The sequence below is a fragment of the Leptodactylus fuscus genome, chromosome 8 (genome assembly GCF_031893055.1).
Source record: "Leptodactylus fuscus isolate aLepFus1 chromosome 8, aLepFus1.hap2, whole genome shotgun sequence".
NCBI lineage: Eukaryota > Metazoa > Chordata > Amphibia > Anura > Leptodactylidae > Leptodactylus > Leptodactylus fuscus.
In genome coordinates, this window is record NC_134272.1 from 45,263,475 (window position 1) to 45,284,192 (window position 20,718).

The following is a 20,718-nucleotide window of genomic DNA, read 5'->3' on the forward strand; positions in this document are numbered from 1 at the left end:
TAATACAAGGGTAAAATTATTATTAGTTTCATTGCCACTTTCAGTACTGCAATATTTACCGGCGAGCCGTGATGCTTTAGTATTGACATGGAGTCAGCAGATGCGATTCTTGATTCGTAAGATGTTATATACTACTTTGCAAAGTCCTTGCTTTCTACATTATGGGAGACTCAGATGACAAACAGAGGATTAGAACTATATATTTGCTCTCTGCATCTAGACATGGAGTTATTTTTGTCTCGTCTCCATAGATGGAACAAAATGTTCCTTAAGTTGAATACGGCAGCAAATAGGAGCATAGACACTTATGGATTTGTCATGTATTGATTATTTTTGGTAATATTTACCATTGTTAGTACTTTCTAAGGTTTTTTTTTAATTATTAGATGTGTTCACTAGAGATGAGCGAACAGTGTTCTATCGAACTCATGTTCGATCGGATATTAGGCTGTTCGGCATGTTCGAATCGAATCAAACACCGCGTGGTAAAGTGCGCCATTACTCGATTCCCCTCCCACCTTCCCTGGCGCCTTTTTTGCTCCAATAACAGCGCAGGGTAGGTGGGACAGGAACTACGACACTGGTGACGTTGAAAAAAGTAGGCGAAACCCATTGGCTGCCGAAAACATGTGACCTCTAATTTAAAAGAACAGCGACGCCCAGCTTTGCGTCATTCTGAGCTTGCAATTCACCGGGGACGGAGGTTTCCGTCCAGTTAGCTAGGGCTTAGATTCTGGGTAGGCAGGGACAGGCTAGGATAGGAAGGAGAAGACAACCAACAGCTCTTATAAGAGCTAAATTCCAGGGAGAAGCTTGTCAGTGTAACGTGGCACTGACGGGCTCAATCGCCGCAACCCAGCTTTCCCAGGATCCTGAATGGAATACACTGACAGTGTATTCCTGTATACCCGATATATACCCCCGATACCCGTTCCAACGGTGTGCCCCCCCACCTTCACCCCAGAAATACCCTGCAAGTCCCCTAGCAATAGAATTGGGGCTATATACACCCACTATTTTTGCTACTGCCATATAGTGCCATTGTCTCACTGGGAATTCAAAGAATATATTGGGGTTACATATCACTTCAATTCCAGGGAGAAGCTTGTCAGTGTAACGTGGCACTGACGGGCTCAATCGCCGCAACCCAGCTTTCCCAGGATCCTGAATGGAACACACTGACAGTGTATTCCCGTATACCCCATATATACACCCCAAATCCCCATTCCAATGGTGTGCCCCCCCACCTTCACCTCAGAAATACCCTGCAAGTCCCCTAGCAATAGAATTGGGGCTATATACACCCACAATTTTTGCTACTGGTATATAGTGCCATTGTCTGACTGGGAATTCAAAGAATATATTGGGGTTACGTGCACCCACAATTTTTACTACTGGTATATAGTGCCATTGTCTCACTGGGAATTCAAAGAATATATAGGGGTTACGTGCACCCACAATTTTTGCTACTGGTATATAGTGCCAGTTTCTGACTGGGAATTCAAAGAATATATTGGGGTTATGTGCACCCACAATTTTTGCTACTGCTATATAGTGCCATTGTCTGACTGGGAATTCAAAGAATATATTGGGGTTACGTGCACCCACAATTTTTGCTACTGCTATATAGTGCCATTGTCTCACTGGGAATTCAAAGAATATATGGGGGTTATGTGCACCCACAATTTTTGCTACTGCTATATAGTTCCAGTTTCTGACTGGTAATTCAAAGAATATATTGGGGTTACGTGCACCCACAATTTTTGCTACTGGTATATAGTGCCATTGTCTCACTGGGAATTCAAAGAATATATTGGGGTTATGTGCACCCACAATTTTTGCTACTGGTATATAGTGCCATTGTCTGACTGGGAATTCAAAGAATATATGGGGGTTACGTGCACCCACAATTTTTGCTACTGGTATATAGTGCCATTGTCTCACTGGGAATTCAAAGAATATATTGGGGTTATGTGCACCCACAATTTTTGCTACTGGTATATAGTGCCATAGTCTGACTGGTAATTCAAAGAATATATTGGGGTTATGTGCACCCACAATTTTTGCTACTGGTATATAGTGCCATTGTCTGACTGGGAATTCAAAGAATATATTGGGGTTACATGCACCCACAATTTTTGCTACTGGTATATAGTGCCATTGTCTCACTGGGAATTCAAAGAATATATTGGGGTTATGTGCACCCACAATTTTTGCTACTGGTATATAGTGCCATTGTCTGACTGGGAATTCAAAGAATATATGGGGGTTACGTGCACCCACAATTTTTGCTACTGGTATATAGTGCCATTGTCTCACTGGGAATTCAAAGAATTTATTGGGGTTATGTGCACCCACAATTTTTGCTACTGCTATATAGTGCCAGTTTCTGACTGGTAATTCAAAGAATATATTGGGGTTACGTGCACCCACAATTTTTGCTACTGGTATATAGTGCCATTGTCTGACTGGGAATTCAAAGAATATATTGGGGTTATGTGCACCCACAATTTTTGCTACTGGTATATAGTGCCATTGTCTGACTGGGAATTCAAAGAATATATTGGGGTTACATGCACCCACAATTTTTGCTACTGGTATATAGTGCCATTGTCTCACTGGGAATTCAAAGAATATATTGGGGTTATGTGCACCCACAATTTTTGCTACTGGTATATAGTGCCATTGTCTGACTGGGAATTCAAAGAATATATGGGGGTTACGTGCACCCACAATTTTTGCTACTGGTATATAGTGCCATTGTCTCACTGGGAATTCAAAGAATTTATTGGGGTTATGTGCACCCACAATTTTTGCTACTGCTATATAGTGCCAGTTTCTGACTGGTAATTCAAAGAATATATTGGGGTTACGTGCACCCACAATTTTTGCTACTGGTATATAGTGCCATTGTCTGACTGGGAATTCAAAGAATATATTGGGGTTATGTGCACCCACAATTTTTGCTACTGGTATATAGTGCCATTGTCTGACTGGGAATTCAAAGAATATATGGGGGTTATGTGCACCCACAATTTTTGCTACTGGTATATAGTGCCATTGTCTGACTGGGAATTCAAAGAATATATGGGGGTTACGTGCACCCACAATTTTTGCTACTGCTATATAGTGCCATTGTCTGACTGGGAATTCAAAGAATATATTGGGGTTATGTGCACCCACAATTTTTGCTACTGCTATATAGTGCCAGTTTCTGACTGGTAATTCAAAGAATATATTGGGGTTACGTGCACCCACAATATTTGCTACTGGTATATAGTGCCATTGTCTCACTGGGAATTCAAAGAATATATTGGGGTTATGTGCACCCACAATTTTTGCTACTGGTATATAGTGCCATTGTCTGACTGGGAATTCAAAGAATATATTGGGGTTATGTGCACCCACAATTTTTGCTACTGGTATATAGTGCCATTGTCTGACTGGGAATTCAAAGAATATATTGGGGTTACGTGCACCCACAATTTTTGCTACTGGTATATAGTGCCATTGTCTGACTGGGAATTCAAAGAATATATGGGGGTTACGTGCACCCACAATTTTTGCTACTGGTATATAGTGCCATTGTCTCACTGGGAATTCAAAGAATTTATTGGGGATATGTGCACCCACAATTTTTGCTACTGCTATATAGTGCCAGTTTCTGACTGGTAATTCAAAGAATATATTGGGGTTACGTGCACCCACAATTTTTGCTACTGGTATATAGTGCCATTGTCTGACTGGGAATTCAAAGAATATATTGGGGTTATGTGCACCCACAATTTTTGCTACTGGTATATAGTGCCATTGTCTGACTGGGAATTCAAAGAATATATGGGGGTTACGTGCACCCACAATTTTTGCTACTGGTATATAGTGCCATTGTCTCACTGGGAATTCAAAGAATATATTGGGGTTATGTGCACCCACAATTTTTGCTACTGGTATATAGTGCCATTGTCTGACTGGGAATTCAAAGAATATATTGGGGTTATGTGCACCCACAATTTTTGCTACTGGTATATAGTGCCATTGTCTGACTGGGAATTCAAAGAATATATGGGGGTTACGTGCACCCACAATTTTTGCTACTGCTTTATAGTGCCATTGTCTGACTGGGAATTCAAAGAATATATTGGGGTTATGTGCACCCACAATTTTTGCTACTGCTATATAGTGCCAGTTTCTGACTGGTAATTCAAAGAATATATTGGGGTTACGTGCACCCACAATTTTTGCTACTGGTATATAGTGCCATTGTCTCACTGGGAATTCAAAGAATATATTGGGGTTATGTGCACCCACAATTTTTGCTACTGGTATATAGTGCCATTGTCTGACTGGGAATTCAAAGAATATATTGGGGTTATGTGCACCCACAATTTTTGCTACTGGTATATAGTGCCATTGTCTGACTGGGAATTCAAAGAATATATTGGGGTTACGTGCACCCACAATTTTTGCTACTGGTATATAGTGCCATTGTCTGACTGGGAATTCAAAGAATATATTGGGGTTATGTGCACCCACAATTTTTGCTACTGCTATATAGTGCCAGTTTCTGACTGGTAATTCAAAGAATATATTGGGGTTACGTGCACCCACAATTTTTGCTACTGGTATATAGTGCCATTGTCTCACTGGGAATTCAAAGACTATATTGGGGTTATGTGCACCCACAATTTTTGCTACTGGTATATAGTGCCATTGTCTGACTGGGAATTCAAAGAATATATGGGGGTTACGTGCACCCACAATTTTTGCTACTGGTATATAGTGCCATTGTCTGACTGGGAATTCAAAGAATATATTGGGGTTATGTGCACCCACAATTTTTGCTACTGCTATATAGTGCCAGTTTCTGACTGGTAATTCAAAGAATATATTGGGGTTACGTGCACCCACAATTTTTGCTACTGGTGTATAGTGCCAGTTTCTGAGTGGAAATTCCCCAAATAATTTGGGGATTCATTCACCCTACATCTCAGGCTCTTGCCATATTCACCCAGGTTGTCAGTGCTGCACCAGCTCGTTCCCAGACAGCTCGGCCCGAAAAACACGTTACCTATATAGAGGATTTGGACAATGAAGACAACATGTTCTAAATCTAATGTCTGCACCTTCTCCAGAATTAAAATAAAGGCAGCGTTTAACTTTCAAATAGCACTGCACAAAGGAAGATCTTATCAGCTTGTCTCATGACATGCTACTGAAAAGTGTCATTTGTGTATCTTAATGTAAATATAGTTGTATAAGCTTTTTGGGTTTTAGGCACTGCCAAGTTATTTATTACCACCCGCTCCCTTATAATGATGATGACGCCAAAGTCACTGTGGGTGTTCAGAGCTCACAGCTTTGGTTGACATTTGTCTTGCTCTCTGTCGGTACCAGCTGTCTTTTTGGATACCGTAAAGTTATGTTGACTTTATTAACAGCTATAGAAGCTTTAGCCAGGTTGTGACGGTGTGTAACCCTAACAACACTAAGTGGGATACACATTAATAGTCAGTCTATGTACGCTAAATGTATCACTGAAGTAATTTTTTTTCCCTCTCCCCTAATATAAGAAAGGAACAGACATTAGACCTAGACCGGGGTTCGAGGCTTGTAAAAATCCAGTATTATTTGTTCTTCATGATGTGAAATATGTGTTGAAAAGCAACCCAAGATGAAGTCAGCCATGTGTGCCAGTGTGTTACTTGGCATGCCTTTGCTGGCCCCAACTGTAAGGGTCACTCTCCATTTCCTCCATTTTCCACTCCCCTTCACACCATTTGTGGTGAAGCAATGGGATGCACTGAAGTGCACCCTCTAGCCTCGTGTGGGACAGGGACATCAGATGCCACTCCAACCCCCTCGTCTTCCTCCGCCAGCCAACGGTGCGAAGATGAGAGGAGTGTGCTCTGAATGTTTTCTGCCTAGCAGAGGCTAGTTCTCACTTACGAAAATGGCCCCACTTTGACCTGTATATCAGGCACAATGGTGTAGGTTTCAAAGAAACATGGCACCAACAAGTTGGAAAACGTGGGCCATGCGTGGACCGTGTTTGAGTCTGGCAAGCTCCAGATTTGCTACCAGGTTCCAGCCATTATCACAGGTGCAAAAATGCCAGGCCCCAGGTGTAGCAGGGAAAAAAAAATGCCATCTCAGCCAGGATGGCATCCCTGACCTCGGAGGCACTGTGCTGTCTGTCCCCCAAGCTGATCAGTTTCAGCACGGCCTGCTGACATCTCCCCATGCCAGTGTTACAGTGTTTTCCGCTAGTAGCTGGGGTGGGGGTTGCAGCATCGTAGGGTTTCAGTCTACTCCTGCCATGAATTTTGGCCTGGGAGAGGAGATAGGCCACCCCAGTTTGCACCGGGGACCAGTCTCCACCACATTCACCCTGCCTGTCATTAAAGATAAGCACTGCAGCATCCCTGACCACAGGCGCTTGTCCATGTGTCGGTGGTCAAGTGGACCTTGCAGCAAAGCGCAGAGCTCTGGGCCCGACTGATGTTATGGGACACATGCAGGCGCAAGGCAGGGACAGCACACCAAGAGAAGTAGTAACGGCTAGGCCCAGCATAGGGAGGTGCCCCAGCTGCCATCTGCTGACGGAAGGCCTGGGTCTCCAGAAGCATAAACAAACACCAACATCTCCAGGGGGTGGGTTGTGTTGTACTTCTGCCTGCAATGAAAAGCTTGGGAAATGTGGAGTGGCTGGGAAGAGGCGCATGATGGTGCAGGCCAAAAGGGCGCATGAGGGTGAACTCCCCAATGTGTCAGAGATAGGTGTGTAGGTGTCCTTGCATCATATACTTGCACCATATTTGGCTTTGGAAGTTAATTTTGTGCCAAAAAGTGGTTACGACAGCGATCCCTCAGCTACTCCTGTTACACTGTCTAGTGAAAATACCATCTTTGGAAGTGGACCACCACTTGTAAGATCCCAAAGGAAGCAGGCAAGAGATGTGCAGTGCAGAAAAAAAGATGAGAAAATAAGTGTAGGCTGTAGAGCACAGAGGGATCGGAGAGGACAGAGCTGGTGTCGGCCAGGTATTCCCACAACATGCGCCTATACTTGTCCCTCCTGGTGACACTAGGCCCCTGAGTAGCAGTAATTTGTCCAGGGGGGCCATTAACGTGTTCCAGACCTAGGAATAAGTCTTCCAACAGGGTAGAGTTTTGCATGCCTTTGCTTCTACCCACTGTTTTTGCTGCTTAGCTTCCCTCCACATCTACACTGCTTTCACCCCTAAACATCACCCCAGTTTATGCCTTTGCTTCTACCCTGTTTTTTTTGTTGAATTAGCTTCCCTCCACATCTACACTGCTTTAGCCCCTAAACATCACCCCAGTTTATGCCTTTGCTTCTACCCTGTTTTTTTTTGTTGAATTAGCTTCCCTCCACATCTACACTGCTTTAGCCCCTAAACATCACCCCAGTTTATGCCTTTGCTTCTACCCAGGTTTTTTGTTGATTTAGCTTCCCTCTACATCTACACTGCTTTAACCCCTAGACATCACCCCTGTCCATGTGGGGTCGGTGGCCTCGTCATCCACCAACTCCTCTTCCAATTGCGCACTGGCCCCTTACTGCAAACCGCACATGACCACAGCTTGCCCTGATGGCAACTGTGTCTCATGATCCCCACTTAGGTCCAGACAAGTCGGTGGCGGGTCCAAAACCCCAAAATTGGAAGGAAATGGCGGATGCTGCAGTATTTCTAACACCTGTTCCTGGTGCTCGGGCCTGGTCTGTGTTGTACCCTGCACCCTGCTTAACGCAGCTGCCATATCCGAAGTTGTGCTAAGCGCATGCTAATGTTTCGTGTCCAGTGCAATGGATGGGATGGGATTTCACATAAGTCTGCCACCCATGGCCACTCATGGTTGAGCAACTGAGGGAGTTGACTTTGACGAACCCGAGGGTTTTGGAGTTGGAACTACATCAAAGGTCTGTGCTGCTCACACACTCTGCTCAACACATGATATGTTTAGTGCCAGCAGTGTGGAGACGTCGCACAACAGCCGTTGTTCCAGCAGGTACAGGCGTTGTAGGAGTGCATAGAGGCTAGCAGCGGCAACTATAGACTTTAAAAACTATCCGCACAAGCGCCACACTTTCACCAGTAGCTCAGGAACATTGGGGTACCTTTTTAAAATGATTAGCAGCAATGAGTTAAAAACGTGGCCCAGGCATGGAATATGTTGCAGGCTGCCAAGCTACAGAGCCAATCCCAGGTTACGGCCATTATCACACATGACAACATGCCTGGGCCCAGGTGCAGTGGCAAAAACCACATTGCCGTCTCATCGAGGATGGCATGACTCACTTTGTAGGCAGTTTGCTGTCTGGCCCCCAAGCTGATGAGCTTCAGCACGGCCCGCTGACGTCTCCCCACACCAGTGTTGCAGCGTTTCCAGCTCATAGCTGGGGTCAATTTAACAGCGGAGGAGGGTGGTGTTTCAGCCCTCCTCCCAGGAATGTTGTGTGGGGAGACAAGTCAGTCCACCACATTTTGCGACCCGGTCCATGCCTCAAGTACATTCAACCACTGTGCCAAGATTGAAAGGTAGCGTCCCTGTCCGCATGCACTTGTCCATTCGTAGCTGGTCACGTGGATCTTTTGGGCAAAGCGCTGAACTTAGGGACTGCCTCATGTTTGGGGAAAAGTGCTGGTGTGGACGGCACAGTGAGGTGGCGCAGTAGCCAGCAGGCCCAAAAAGGGCAGAGTGTCCACAAGCTGGGACCCCAACATCTCCTGGGCCAGAATTTTTGAGATGAGGCCATTGAAGCCTTGGGCATGTGGGTGGGTTGTGCTGTACTTTAGCCTGGAATGAAAGGCCTGGGAGATGGGGAGTCGCATTGCAAAGTGTGTAAACCACACTCAGTTTGTCCTCGACCTATACATTTAGAAATTATCTCCCCCAGCGAGGAACGTGGCCTCGATGGGGTAATTTTTCTAAGGAAGCTAGAAAAGAGGGCATCTTTGGCCTTGCTGGCTCAGGTCTAGCTTCTGTCATGCAGCTGTCTTCTGCCTCTGGACATCCCTTTGCCTCTAGCCACCTTTTTCCCTGCTTAGCTTGCCTCCACATCCACACTGCTTTTGCCCCTAGACATCACCCCAGTCCATGCCTTAGCTTGTACCCCCAGTTTTTCCTGCTTAGCTTGCCTCCACATCCACACTGCTTTTGCCCCTAGACATCACCCCAGTCCATGCCTTAGCTTGTACCCCCAGTTTTTCCTGCTTAGCTTGCCTCCACATCCACACTGCTTTTGCCCCTAGACATCACCCCAGTCCATGCCTTAGCTTGTACCCCCAGTTTTTCCTGCTTAGCTTGCCTCCACATCCACACTGCTTTTGCCCCTAGACATCATCCCTATCCATGCCTCTGCCCCTAGCCATAACTCTGCCACCCCTGGAAACTCATGGTGCAGAAACTTTGGGAGCTGACTTTGAGGAACCCTTGGGTTTTGTAGATGGAACTCCATCAAAGGTCTGTGCAGCTCACACACCCTCCTCAAGATATGGTATTGTAGGGTTTCAGCGTGTGTGAATGACGGACAACAGCCTGTGTTTGGACAGATGTAGGCCTTGCTAGAGTGTTTTTAGGCTAGCAGCGACTCCTGTGCACTTGCAAAAGTGGGCGCACAAGCGCCGCATTTTCAACAGTAGCTTTGGTACATTTGGGTATGTTTTCAAAAAACTTTGCACCACTAGGTTAGACGTGGGCCAAACATGGAACGTGTTGGAGGCTGGCAAGCTCCAGAGCCGCTACCAGGTTCCAGCCATTATCACAGGCGTAAAAATGCCAGGCCCCAGGTGTAGCAGGGAAAAAAAAATGCCATCTCAGCCAGGATGGCATCCCTGACCTCGGAGGCACTGTGCTGTCTGTCCCCCAAGCTGATGAGCTTCAGCACCGCCTGCTGACGTCTGGAGGTTGCAGCGTCGTAGGGTTTCAGTCTACTCCTGCCATGAATTTTGGCCTGGGAGAGGAGATAGGGTACCTCAGTTTGCACCCCGGGACCAGACTCCACCACATTCACCCTGCCTGTCCTTAAAGATAAGCAGCATCCCTGACCACAGGCGCTTGTCCAAGTGTCGGTGGTCAAGTGGACCTTGCAGCAAAGCGCGGAACTAAGGGCCCACCTGATGTTGAGTGACACGTGCTGGTGCAAGGTGGGGACACCACACCAGGAGAAGTTGTGACGGCTAGGGACGGCATAGTGAGGTGCCACAGTTGCCATCAGGTCCGGGAAGGCGGGAGTTTCAACAAGCCGGAACGCCAACCTCTCCTGGGCCAGCAGTTTAGCTATGTTGGCGTTCTAGGCTTGCGTGGGTGGGAGGTTAGCGGTGTATTTCTGCCGGCGCTCCAATGTCTGAGAGATGGTGGGTTGTTGTAAAGAAGCGCCTGATGGTGCCTTTGATGGTGCAGGAGAAGGAGATAAGACAGAAACAGGGGAGGATGAGGGAGAAGTCAACAAAGTGGCGGAGGCAGATGAAGTGATGTCCTGGCTCGTCCTCTGGAGTGCATCGCCAGCACTGTGAGCAGAGGCAGTGGCATGAACGGCGGGCGACGTTTGTCCTGCCGTTGCTGCCTGCCACTGATTCCATTGCTTGGATTCCAAATGACGGTGCATTGAAGTGGTGGACAGGTTGCTCTTCTCAGGGCCCCTACTTGATTTCGAGAGGCAAATTGTGTAGACGACACTATATCTGTCCTCGGCGCATTCCTTGAAAAAACTCTACACCTTCAAGAAACGTGCCCTCGATGGGGGAGTTTTTCTGGGCTGGGTACAAAAGGGAACATCTTCGGACATTCCGGGTCTGGCCTGGCTTCGGCAAAGCAGCTGACCTCTGCCTCTGGACATGTCTCTGCCTCTAGCTACCCTTTTTGGTGCTGCACCTGCCTCAACATCCACACTACTTTCCCAGCTTGACATCCGCCTTGTCCAGGTGGGGTCGGTGTCCTCGTCGTCCACCACCTCCTCTTCCAACTCCTGTCTCGCCTCCTCCTCCTGCACAATGCGCATGTCAACTGGCTGCCCTGACAGGAACTGCGTCTCATCGTCGTCGATGAGGGTGGGTTGCTGGTCATCCGCCACCAAATCGACCGGAGATGGAATGGAGGAGACTCTAGTGTTTGAGCATCTGGACACAGATACTCGTCTGTTAGGTCCGTGGAATCGCGAAATGGAGGGGCAGGTTGCGGTACAGTCAAAGGAAGGGAGAACAGCTCTGGGGAGCAGGGACAGTTGGGGTTATTGTTCTGGGAAGATTGGGAATTTTGGGTGGAAGGAGGACAAGACTGTTGGGTAAGAGGAGGTAGAAGCTGACTGGCTGGTGGACAATGTGCTTTAAGCGTTATCCGACAGCCATTGCAAGACCTGTTCCTGGTTCTCGGGCCTACTAATCTTTGTACCATTCAGCCTAGTTAATGTGGAACTTTTGTGCAAAGCGCAGAACTTAGGGCCCACCTGATGTTAAGGGACACACGCTGGTACAAGGCTCAACTCACCCTAAGTGCCAAAAACACTGCTGGTGCAAGGCTCTACTCATGCCAAGGGCCTCAATCTCTGCTGGTAGCTCAGCTTAAGGTCCTGTAACTTTGTTTGGAAGGGCTCATGTTAAGTGCTAGAAAAGTGAATTTTGGAAGGTCTTACCACATCACACACACACACACACACACACACACACACACACACACACACACTCAAAATGACAGTTAAGGGTGAGGGCTTTTGGAATTCCCATTGCCTATTCCATTTGTGGTTGTCATGGGGAACGTGATTTAAAGGGGTGGTTGTTACTGTTTGTTGAGCTTAAATTGGGGTTTGTGTCCATCCATTTTGGGAGTAAAGAAGGTTTCCAGGTATTTTCCCACTTTGATAGAGGTTTTTTTGAGTGTGTAAAGTGTGTAGTTGTTAGGCTGTGATGTTGGGGTAATAGAGGGTCCTTGGTGTGTTAGATGCCCCCAGACATGCTTCCCCTGCTGTCCCAGTGTCATTCCAGAGGTGTTGGCATCATTTCCTGGGGTGTCATAGTGGACTTGGTGACCCTCCAGACACAGATTTGGGTTTCCCCCTTAACGAGTATCTGTTCCCCATAGACTATAATGGGGTTCGAAACCCGTTCGAACACACGAACATTGAGCGGCTGTTCGAATCGAATTTCAAACCTCGAACATTTTAGTGTTCGCTCATCTTTAGTGTTCACCATTAACATGTCTCTAAATTGGTTAAAGGGTCAAATTTCTCATGTAGCAAGTCACATGTAACATGTGATATGTTAGCAAAGCCCCTTACTGACTGCAATTGACAACCCAACTACTGGGTGGTGGCACATAGAATTATATTGGATAGGTGATATATCACTTTATGATATCATAAAGCGAAAAGCTGCTTATCTATTGTTACACACATCTAAACATGTCTTCTGAGAGAAAAGATAAGGATGGTGTTAGGGGACCCTGGAACGGGGACACAAGAGACAGTGAGCCCTAGGCTATGCCCCACGCTCTCCCTTCCTATTGCCAGGCCCTATCCTACGTAATAGGCGGCAACCACGAGGACAGTCCCTCCCTGAGTAAGTGACACACAAAACACAGACAAGACGAACAACAACAATGGGAAGTCAACTTAGCCAAGGGTCAGTAACAGTCGGGCAATACAGTACCAAATCGGAGTCCAAAAAGAGAAGTCAGTGAGGAAAGCCAAAGGTCAAGTATAATAGAGTTTCACTGCAGGGGGATTGACACATCCACCAGTGGAATAATATATAAATATAAAACTTCACTTTTATTTCTAGACCATAAAATTGACACACCAAAAAAAAAGTGAAAAAAATCGTGCACAATCCACCATATAAAATCAGACAAATGTCTCTAGGGGGAGAGGAAAGGCTACTGCATATATAAGCCCTGCCGTTATTTTCTCTCTACCTCCCTAGTAATATATACGATGTGCACCAAAACTCACAGGTTTAAAGTCAGAGCAAGACACACATGCGTGAGCTCAGTGGAATGATCCCTCACCCCTCCGAGGATACTGACCTAATGTCACACCAACGAAGAGGGGAGGTACCACTGGCTGTGTCTAAACTCAGGCTACCCGTGTGTGGGTGCTACACCATTAACTTTGCTGCGACCCAAGTATAATAGAGTAATCAAAAACAGCAACAGTCAGAGCAGGTATGCGCACGGCAATAACAAGCGCCGGTGTGAACAGGAACCAAGTTTAAATAGGGAGGAAGAACCCGCCCATGGAGTTGACAGGAAGGCAGCTGTCAATCACAGGGCACGGCCAGATTAACCTCTAGAGGATCAGAGCAAACTGAAGGTGAAGGAGATGGGTGTGGTGGAAAATCAATCACCAAGGTGAAAGAATAGGGCAGTGTTCAGACAGAGCAAGGAGAACCAAACGGAAAAAATTCACAACCGAACACATCTCCTGCGCCGCAGCATGCGGCCGGATGTTACAGATGGACACATCAGTATAGAATTAAAGGTGTTGTCAATAAGTACAGGATAGGTCATCAATAGGAGATGGGGGGGAGGGTTTCACTCTTGTTGGCCAGCTGTTTATGCAGATCGTTATATTGTGTAGTAACCAGGGAGTTCCTGCAAGCTCAGTCCCAGCCAAGTAAAGGGTCTGGTTAAAGGAATATTCCAAGACTCTTTTTTATTATTATTTAAAACTTCTAGTGGGCCTATAACTATAATAAACAGTACTCACTTCTTCCAGAAATATATAATAATAAAAAAATTCCTTAGAACTCCTCTTTAAAATAACCATCACTTTTAGATTGGTGGGGGTGCATGTGTCAGGATCCCCTCAGATCAGTTGTTTCCCCAGGAGGGCAGCTCCCGACATTGTTTACAGGCTCAATCACCTTATTTTTGTGGGCACTACATTGGTGCCCCATATATATGAATGGCAGATAGTTGCAGAACCTATAACTGCCGCTATCAAGAATATGGCGAGTTAGCAGCAGAGTACCAGGAACGCAGATAATGCCAGGAGCTGTATGTCTGTGAAAGCAACTGAATCACAAGTTGTGGCAGTGCAGCTATAAAGGGGCAGGTTTCTAGTGAAAAATATGAAAATAAGAGGGTGTCTTCATAAAGAAAGTGACTATTTCTCCCTTTCACTGTGTGTAGAACTTGCAACATGGCTGATTTGTCAGAATGGAAGGAAAAGAGAAAGTTCCTTCCATCTAGTAGGGCAGTCCAAGATTTTGGGTTTCTTAATAAACCTTATTAGGTGTCCTAAGAAGACTCCTGAATCAAGGTGTTCAGGACTCAGACATGTCTGTCAGCCTGGGGAAGGAGAAAGAACACATCTCCCTGAGGAGACACTTTTGGAATTATGGACAAGTTCAAGTATAAGAGGTTGCTGTTCACATTGTGACTGTGTTTGACTGGCCTAAGATAAGTTCAGCCTAGTCCAGGGACTATTTTCTGCTTAGTTATCTCCTGAACAAGGCTAGGACTTTCGTTTTTTTGGGTTTTGTTCTCAGGTGCAACCTGTGGAATAAACTGGTTTAAGACCTAGTTCCCCGTGTTGGGATGAATTTCTTGGTGTGCCATTATGTCTAAACCAGGAAAGATGGCAATGACAAGAACTATCCCCCCCCCCCCCCGAAAATGTCACAAAGGATCCTGACAACCACACTGCTGCTGATGTAAAATTGGTATAAAAGGATAGGCCATCAATTTTGAAAAGGTGGATAGAGGTAGACATATCTGTAGTTACATTCCAGTATGGCAGCTTCAGGAGTCAGGCCCCACTCATCTGCTATTGATGTGTACTTTTCCATTTTCTGGTGTAGATTTTGTTAACATTTCCGTAAATCTCTTTGGAGATTAAATGCCCTTTTTGAGTCTGGTACGAAATATTGTTTGTATGACTACAATATACATTATATGAACAATGTAAGAAACTGAGACTCTGGACTTTCACTTTATATTATAAAGTGTTGGCCAAAAGTATTGGCACCCCAGCAATTCTGTCAGATAATACTCATTGTCTTCCAGAAAATGATTGCAAGCACAAACTCTTTGGTATTAATATCTTCATTTATTTTGCTTGCAATGAAAAAACACAAAAGAGAATGAAAAAAAAAGTCAAATCATTGATCATTTTACACAAAACTCCAAAAATGGGCTGGATAAAAGTATTGGCACCCTCAGCCTAATACTTGGTAGCACAACCTTTAGACAAAATAACTGAGAACAACCGCTTCCAGTAACCATCAATGAGTTTCTTACAATGCTCTGCTGGAATTTTAGACAATTCTTCTTTGGCAAACTGCTCCAGGTCCCTGAGATGTGAAGGGGGCCTTCTCCAAACTGCCACCAAGAGATCTCTCCACAGGTGTTCTATGGGATTCACGTCTGGAATCATTGCTGGCCACTTTAGAAGTCTAAAGTGCTTTCTCTCAAACCATTTTCTAGTGCTTTTTGAAGTGTGTTTTGGGTCATTGTCCTGCTGGAAGACCCATGACCTCTGAAGGAGACCCAGCTTTCTCACACTGGGCCCTTTATTATGCTGCAAAATTTGTTGGTAGTCTTCAGACTTCATAATGCCATGCACACGGTCAAGCAGTCCAGTGCCAGAGGCAGCAAAGCAACCCCAAAACATCAGGGAACCTCCGCCATGTTTGACTGTAGGGACCGTGTTCTTTTCTTTGAAGGCCTCTTTTTTTTTCCTGTAAACTGTTGATGCCTTTTCCCAAAAAGCTCTACTTTTGTCTCATCTGACCAGAGAACATTCTTCCAAAATGTTTTTGGCTTTCTCAGGTAAATTTTGTCTCTGGGTAAGAAGTGGGGTCTTCCTGGGTATCCTACCATACAGTCCCTTTTCATTTAGATGCCAACGGATAGTACGGGTTGACACTGTTGTACCCTCGGACTGCAGGGCAGCTTGAACTTGTTTGGATGTTAGTCGAGGTTCTTTATCCACCATCCGCACAATCTTGCGTTGAAATCTCTCGTCAATTTTTCTTTTCCGTCCACATCTAGGGAGGTTAGCCACAGTGACATGGGCTTTAAACTTCTTGATGACACTGCGCACGGTAGACACAGGAACATTCAGGTCTTTGGAGATGGATTTGTAGCCTTGAGATTGCTCATGTTTCCTCGCAATTTTGCTTTTCAAGTCCTCAGACAGTTCTTTGGTCTTCTTTCTTTTCTCTATGCTCAATGTGGTACACACAAGAACACAGGACAGAGGTTGAGTCAACTTTAATCCATTTCAACTGGCTGCAACTGTGATTTAGTTATTGCCACCACCTGTTAGGTGCCTCATGTAAGTAACAGGTGCTGTTAATTACACAAATTAGAGAAGCATCACATGATTTTTCAAACAGTGTCAATACTTTTGCCCACCCCCTTTTTATGTTTGCTGTGGAATTATATCCAATTTGGCTTTTTGACAATTCTTTTTGTGGTTTTCCATTGAAGACAAATTAAATGAAGATAATAATACCAAAGAATTTGTGATTGCAATCATTTTCTGGAAGAAAATGAGTATTATCTGACAGAATTTCAGGGGTGCCAATACTTTTGGCCAACACTGTATATATATGATGCATTTTCCTTGGTGCAATTGTGTTCACAAGTTCCTAGATCAGTGGGTAGTTCTGAAGGGTTTTACTTGTTTAAATAAAGAAGCAAAGTTTCCTGTCTTATACAGTACAGTATTGATATCTAAGCAGCAGCCACCTCCTCCCCTCTCCATAGATTTCTAGGAAAAAATATTAGCTCAGTCTGATAACTCTAGGAGAAATATAGCTTTAATAAACATATTGTGTGTCTATACGTTTCTTTTTAAATATATATGTATATTGTTATATTGTTATTATAATGTATATAAGTGTCAAATAAGTGTCTTATATTCACCTGCACCTCCTTTTATATAAGTGCCTTATATAAATCACATGTACTGACAAAGGTTGAGCGTTTCAGTGAAATTCTAGCAGTTTCTTAATATATATATTTATAGCTACTAATAGAACGAATATATTATTTTTGCAGAAAACACAACAGCAACAACAAAATCAGAAGACAGTCATTATGCACGAACAGACTATGCAGGTAAGTGGAATCAACTCTATTCTGCAGTATTATACCATATTAGTTATATTCTGTAGGGTCCTATATGGAAGGACATTAGTGAGTAAAGACATGATTCTCTCTAGTCAGATAAAAATGGCATCTCAAGATATTCAAGCAAAACCTGTTTAAGGCTCCACTTATTTCCTTATGTATGTCTGAGTGACTATTAAATGATGGGAGCGATTGTCAGAGAAATATTGATTAATGGCAATGCTAAAATCATTTTTTTTTTTTTTTTTTTCCGAGGGGTCATGTAGTGTAGCCTTCGTCTGCCGGTGTCGAGGTCAGTAAAGGTTGTGCGTTACATGGGAAGCAATCAGAGATAATAACACACGGCTTACTGCGCCCAGCTCTAAAATCACAGGGTGATTATAAGAGCATATTCACAAAGCGCTTGTTTTCTTGTTAGTAAATGTCAATAATTCCTCTGTCATCATGGCAGACTGCTGAACCGACATAACTGCAAAAGCTAACCAGTGACTCTTAATACAGGTGTAAGCCTGCATTTATGTGCTGCGCTTTATTTTCTAGTAAATAAATTATCCTTCTGAACATTAAAAATAAAGGATTTCATCAAATCATGAGAAAAAATGGTGGTGGAAAAAATTCAGTTTTTGACAGTGGGAGAGAGGTCTTCAAAGATCAATGAACATGATAGCACTCTATTATATTTAGCAGGAGGAGTAGCTGGAAGAAAAGGTGACATTTTCTGCTTGAGATAACGCTCAGATATGTATGAATATAATTTACACTTTACTAGAACCCTTATATCCTCACTTAAAGACATCTGGGTTTTGTTACTGGTTAGTAAAATAGTTTGATATAGTTTATAGAGATGAGCGAACAGTGTTCTATCGAACACATGTTCGATCGGATATCAGGGTGTTCGCCATGTTCGAATCGAATCGAACACCGCGTGGTAAAGTGCGCCAAAATTCGATTCCCCTCCCACCTTCCCTGGCGCCTTTTTTGCACCAATAACAGCGCAGGGGAGGTGGGACAGGAACTACGACACCGGGGGCATTGAAAAAAATTGGAAAAAGTCATTGGCTGCCGAAATCAGGTGACCTCCATTTTAGACGAATAGTGGATTTCAAATCCGGGTCATATGAGAATGTGAACTTTGTGACTATGAGACAGGGATAGCTGTACAGGCAGGGATAGCTAGGGATAACCTTTATTTAGGGGGGAATGTTATTAAAAATAACTTTTTGGGGCTCTATCGGGTGTGTAATTGTGATTTTTGTGAGATAAACTTTTTCCCATAGGGATGCATTGGCCAGCGCTGATTGGCCAGAGTACGGAACTCGACCAATCAGCGCTGGCTCTGCTGGAGGAGGCGGAGTCTAAGATCGCTCCACACCAGTCTCCATTCAGGTCCGACCTTAGACTCCGCCTCCTCCAGCAGAGCCAGCGCTGATTGGCCGAATTCCGTACTCTGGCCAATCAGCACTGGCTAATGCATTGTATTGGCGTGATGAAGCAGTGCTGAATGTGTGTGCTTAGCACACACATTCAGCTCTACTTCATCGGGCTAATAGAATGCATTGGCCAATCAGTGCTGGCCAATGCATTCTATTAGCTTGATGAAGCAGAGTGTGCACAAGGGTTCAAGCGCACCCTCGGCTCTGATGTAGCAGAGCCGAGGCTGCACAAGGGTTCAAGCGCACCCTCGGCTCTGATGTAGCAGAGCCGAGGGTGCACTTGAACCCTTGTGCACCCTCGGCTCTGCTACATCAGAGCCGAGGGTGGGCTTGAACCCTTGTGCAGCCTTGGCTCTGCTACATCAGAGCCGAGGGTGCGCTTGAACCCTTGTGCACCCTCGGCTCTGCTACATCAGAGCCGAGGGTGCGCTTGAACCCTTGTGCACACTCTGCTTCATCAAGCTAATAGAATGCATTGGCCAGCGCTGATTGGCCAATGCATTCTATTAGCCCGATGAAGTAGAGCTGAATGTGTGTGCTAAGCACACACATTCAGCACTGCTTCATCACGCCAATACAATGCATTAGCCAGTGCTGATTGGCCAGAGTACGGAATTCGGCCAATCAGCGCTGGCTCTGCCGGAGGAGGCGGAGTCTAAGGTCGGACCTGAATGGAGACTGGTGTGGAGCGATCTTAGACTCCGCCTCCTCCAGCAGAGCCAGCGCTGATTGGTCGAGTTCCGTACTCTGGCCAATCAGCACTGGCCAATGCATTTCTATGGGGAAAAGTTAGCTTGCGAAAATCGCAAACTGACAGGGATTTCCATGAAATAAAGTGACTTTTATGCCCCCAGACATGCTTCCCCTGCTGTCCCAGTGTCATTCCAGGGTGTTGGTATCATTTCCTGGGGTGTCATAGTGGACTTGGTGACCCTCCAGACACGAATTTGGGTTTCCCCCTTAACGAGTTTATGTTCCCCATAGACTATAATGGGGTTCGAAACCCATTCGAACACTCGAACAGTGAGCGGCTGTTCGAATCGAATTTCGAACCTCGAACATTTTAGTGTTCGCTCATCTCTAATAGTTTATTCTATCCGATTTCTTCCAATGATGAAGTATACATTCTAATGTAGTTCCTTTTAGCAATGTTGCTAGGTTTAGTATATATTTATTTCCTTACCATCTCAAATACTTTCATAATGAATGTCCTTCTATAATGTGATTGTTAGGCCTAAAATTCATGGCTGATTCATTTCTTAGTACTACATGTCTAATTAATGGGGCACTGTTTGTGTGAAAGCATATGAATAGACAAAGATAAATGATAAATGCTTGACTACCTACAGCCACCACTACAAGTACAATATATATATATATATATATATATATATATATATATATATATATATATATATATGTATATATATCCTGCCTCTTTTACTAGTCCTGTTTGCATGGGAGATTCAGATATGTGTATTAGAAGCTAAGCTGCTTTTCTTAACCCTAAATGATATCCTAACCATCCTATTTGTATAAGGAAGAATATCTTTGTACCAGCCTGATGAAGGGACCTTTTTAGTAGTACTGAAAGCTCGCAATATGTCATCAGTTTTAGTTAGCCATTAAAAAAGGTATCAACTGCCAAAGACTCCTCAAAAAAATGTTTTATATTTCATATCCTATTTGTGTCCATGAATCACTCCCACGCATTTCAAGCTATTGGGGCAGTTTATCATTTTTCTGGCATAGATGGGGCATATGATAGATAGAGATGGAGATAATGTGGCACATATTTGGCACACAATGCTTTTGTGCAAAGCATGGAATGTGTGTTGCATTCAGTAGACAGTGACAGATAATGTGCATCTACAGTTGTGCTAAAAAGTTTACATACCCCGGCAGATTTTTGTTTTTTTGGCCTTTTTTCAGAGGATATGACTGATAACACAAACATTTTTTTCCCCCTCATGGTTAGTGGTTGGGTAAAGCCATTTACTGTTAAACTTCTGTGGTTTTTCTTTTTAAATCATAATGACAACCACAAACATCAAATTGACCCTGTTCAAAATTTCATATACCCTGGTGATCTTGGCCTGATAACATGCCCAGAAGTTAACACAAAGGGGTTTGAATGGCTACTAAAGGTAACATCCTCACCTGTGACCTGTGTGTGCATAAAGGCGGA

The 20,718-nt window shown here is 44.6% G+C and overlaps 1 protein-coding gene across 1 annotated transcript in view; it reads left to right on the forward strand.

The window, feature by feature from the left end:
• The window catches only part of TMEFF2 (transmembrane protein with EGF like and two follistatin like domains 2), a 482,652-nt gene that overhangs the window by 382,098 nt on the left and 79,836 nt on the right, over nucleotides 1-20,718 (forward strand). Inside the window, exon 7 of the mRNA XM_075285434.1 lies at nucleotides 17,026-17,085. Within this exon, the coding sequence (XP_075141535.1) occupies nucleotides 17,026-17,085 (60 nt within the window). The remainder of the gene's footprint in view (nucleotides 1-17,025; nucleotides 17,086-20,718) is intronic.